This window comes from Malus domestica, chromosome 14 (genome assembly GCF_042453785.1).
Source record: "Malus domestica chromosome 14, GDT2T_hap1".
In the NCBI taxonomy this organism is placed as follows: domain Eukaryota; kingdom Viridiplantae; phylum Streptophyta; class Magnoliopsida; order Rosales; family Rosaceae; genus Malus; species Malus domestica.
In genome coordinates, this window is record NC_091674.1 from 23075491 (window position 1) to 23077346 (window position 1856).

General features: G+C 37.3%; 1 protein-coding gene across 1 annotated transcript; it reads left to right on the forward strand.

Moving 5' to 3' along the window:
• Nucleotides 1-1176: 1176 nt before the first annotated feature.
• On the forward strand, nt 1177-1596 carry LOC139191231 (uncharacterized). The gene has a single exon (XM_070811807.1). The coding sequence runs from the start codon at nt 1177-1179 to the stop codon at nt 1594-1596; it is 420 nt and encodes a 139-aa protein (XP_070667908.1).
• Nucleotides 1597-1856: the final 260 nt, after the last annotated feature.

Here is a 1856-nt window from a genome sequence, read left to right on the forward strand (position 1 = left end):
AGGGATAAAAAAAACATGAATTTGAAGGCATGGAGGATGTGCATGCATCTTTTAATAGCGACGTGACCTGTCTCTCTATAAAGGGTCTGGAGTCTTTTACAATTACATAAGTGTTGTAAATAATAGGTATGTTTGTCCACATGTGTATACTAATGTGTATAGTATAGACTCACAAGTTAAATAGTAATCCTTTTGTAATTTTCCATTGAAGTGGCTCTATAAATAGAGCACTTCAATTGTTCAAAGTGAGAAAAACATCAAGAAGAGAAAATGAAGAAATATAATACTCTCAGTATCCCTCATTTTCTAATATCTGCAATACTTTTATCAGTGTGATATTTTGCACCACTTCGTCCTCGTTCTTATCAAAAGTTATTTCTCTACTTTTGCCTATTTATAACACGTTATCAGCACGACTCTCTAATCATTTCTCATTTCCCTTCACCAAAAGAAAAAAAAAATGTTTCCTTTAAGGTTTTTACTGTTCTTCTTCTTCCTCTGCCTCAATTGCTGGATATACCCTCGCGAAGAACTGTTTGCACCATGTTTACTTCTAGTTCTCAACCTAACAGTTACTTATATCTTTGATTTTTTGTTTGGTGTAACTCTTGACTACTAACCCAGTGTTTATTTATGCAATCCAAGATGGTGCGATATCATCGCCTATCTTGAATTGCAGATCTAATTTTACTGCAAATTTTAAGTGGAGCGGTATAATCGCCCACCCTATCCTGCATATTTAAATTTACCTGCTATTTAATTTTATCGCAATTTCAGGTGGTGCGGAATAATCACCCACCCTGCTTTGCATATTTAAATTTTATCACAATTTCAGGTGGTGCGGTATAATCGTCCACCCTGCTTTACATATTTAAATTTTATCACAATTTTAAGTGGTGCGGTATAATCGTCCACCTTACTCTATATATTTAAATTTTCCTGCTGTTTAAAGTAATGCGGAATAATCGCCCATCCTATACTTGTTTCGATGAGAATGGTGCAGTATAATTGCCCTTCTCATTAATCATGTAAATCTCGAGCCTGAAGTTTCGAGTACTTATCATTTTGGCATGAAGATCAAAAATTTGTAAGAACCAGAAGTTCTAACAATATATTCCTCCAGAACACATATTATTGCAAGTTCTTACACACCTCATTTTTCTTTCAGAAAAGAAAATGGTGAACTTGGCAAAGCTTGATTTTGCTGCCCTCGACATTACTGGGAAGAATTACCTTACCTGGGTACTGGATACCAAGATCCATCTAGAAGCAGTGAATCTTGGAGATACCATCAGGGAAGAAAGCAGTTTATCCTCTCAAGATCGGGCGAAGGCCATGATTTTTATTCGTCGCCATCTTGATGAGGTACGAAAGAGCGAGTACTTAACGGTTAAAGATCTGTTAGCCCTTTGGAAGGCCTTGAGAAACAGATACAATCACCAGACAATGGTGATTTTTCCAAGAGCTCGCTATGACTGTACTCACCTAAGGATCCAGGATTTCAAGTCAATGGCTGAGTACAATTCGGCGTTGTTCAAAATTACCTCTCAGATGAAGCTCTGTGAGGATACAATTACTGAGGAGATGTTATTATAAAAGACTTTCAGCACATTCCAAGCCTCTAACATGCTCTTGTAGCAGCAGTATAGAGCACGATGCTTCACTGAATACAACCAGTTGATATCTGTGCTCCTGGTAGCTGAACAAAACAATGAGCTCCTAATGAAAAACCATAATTCCTGACCTACTGGATCAGCACCGTTCCCAGAAGTGAATGCTGATTCCTTTTAAAGGAATACCATATCCTCTCATGGAAATAATTACAAACGAGGACATAGCTATAAGCAAGGCCGGTG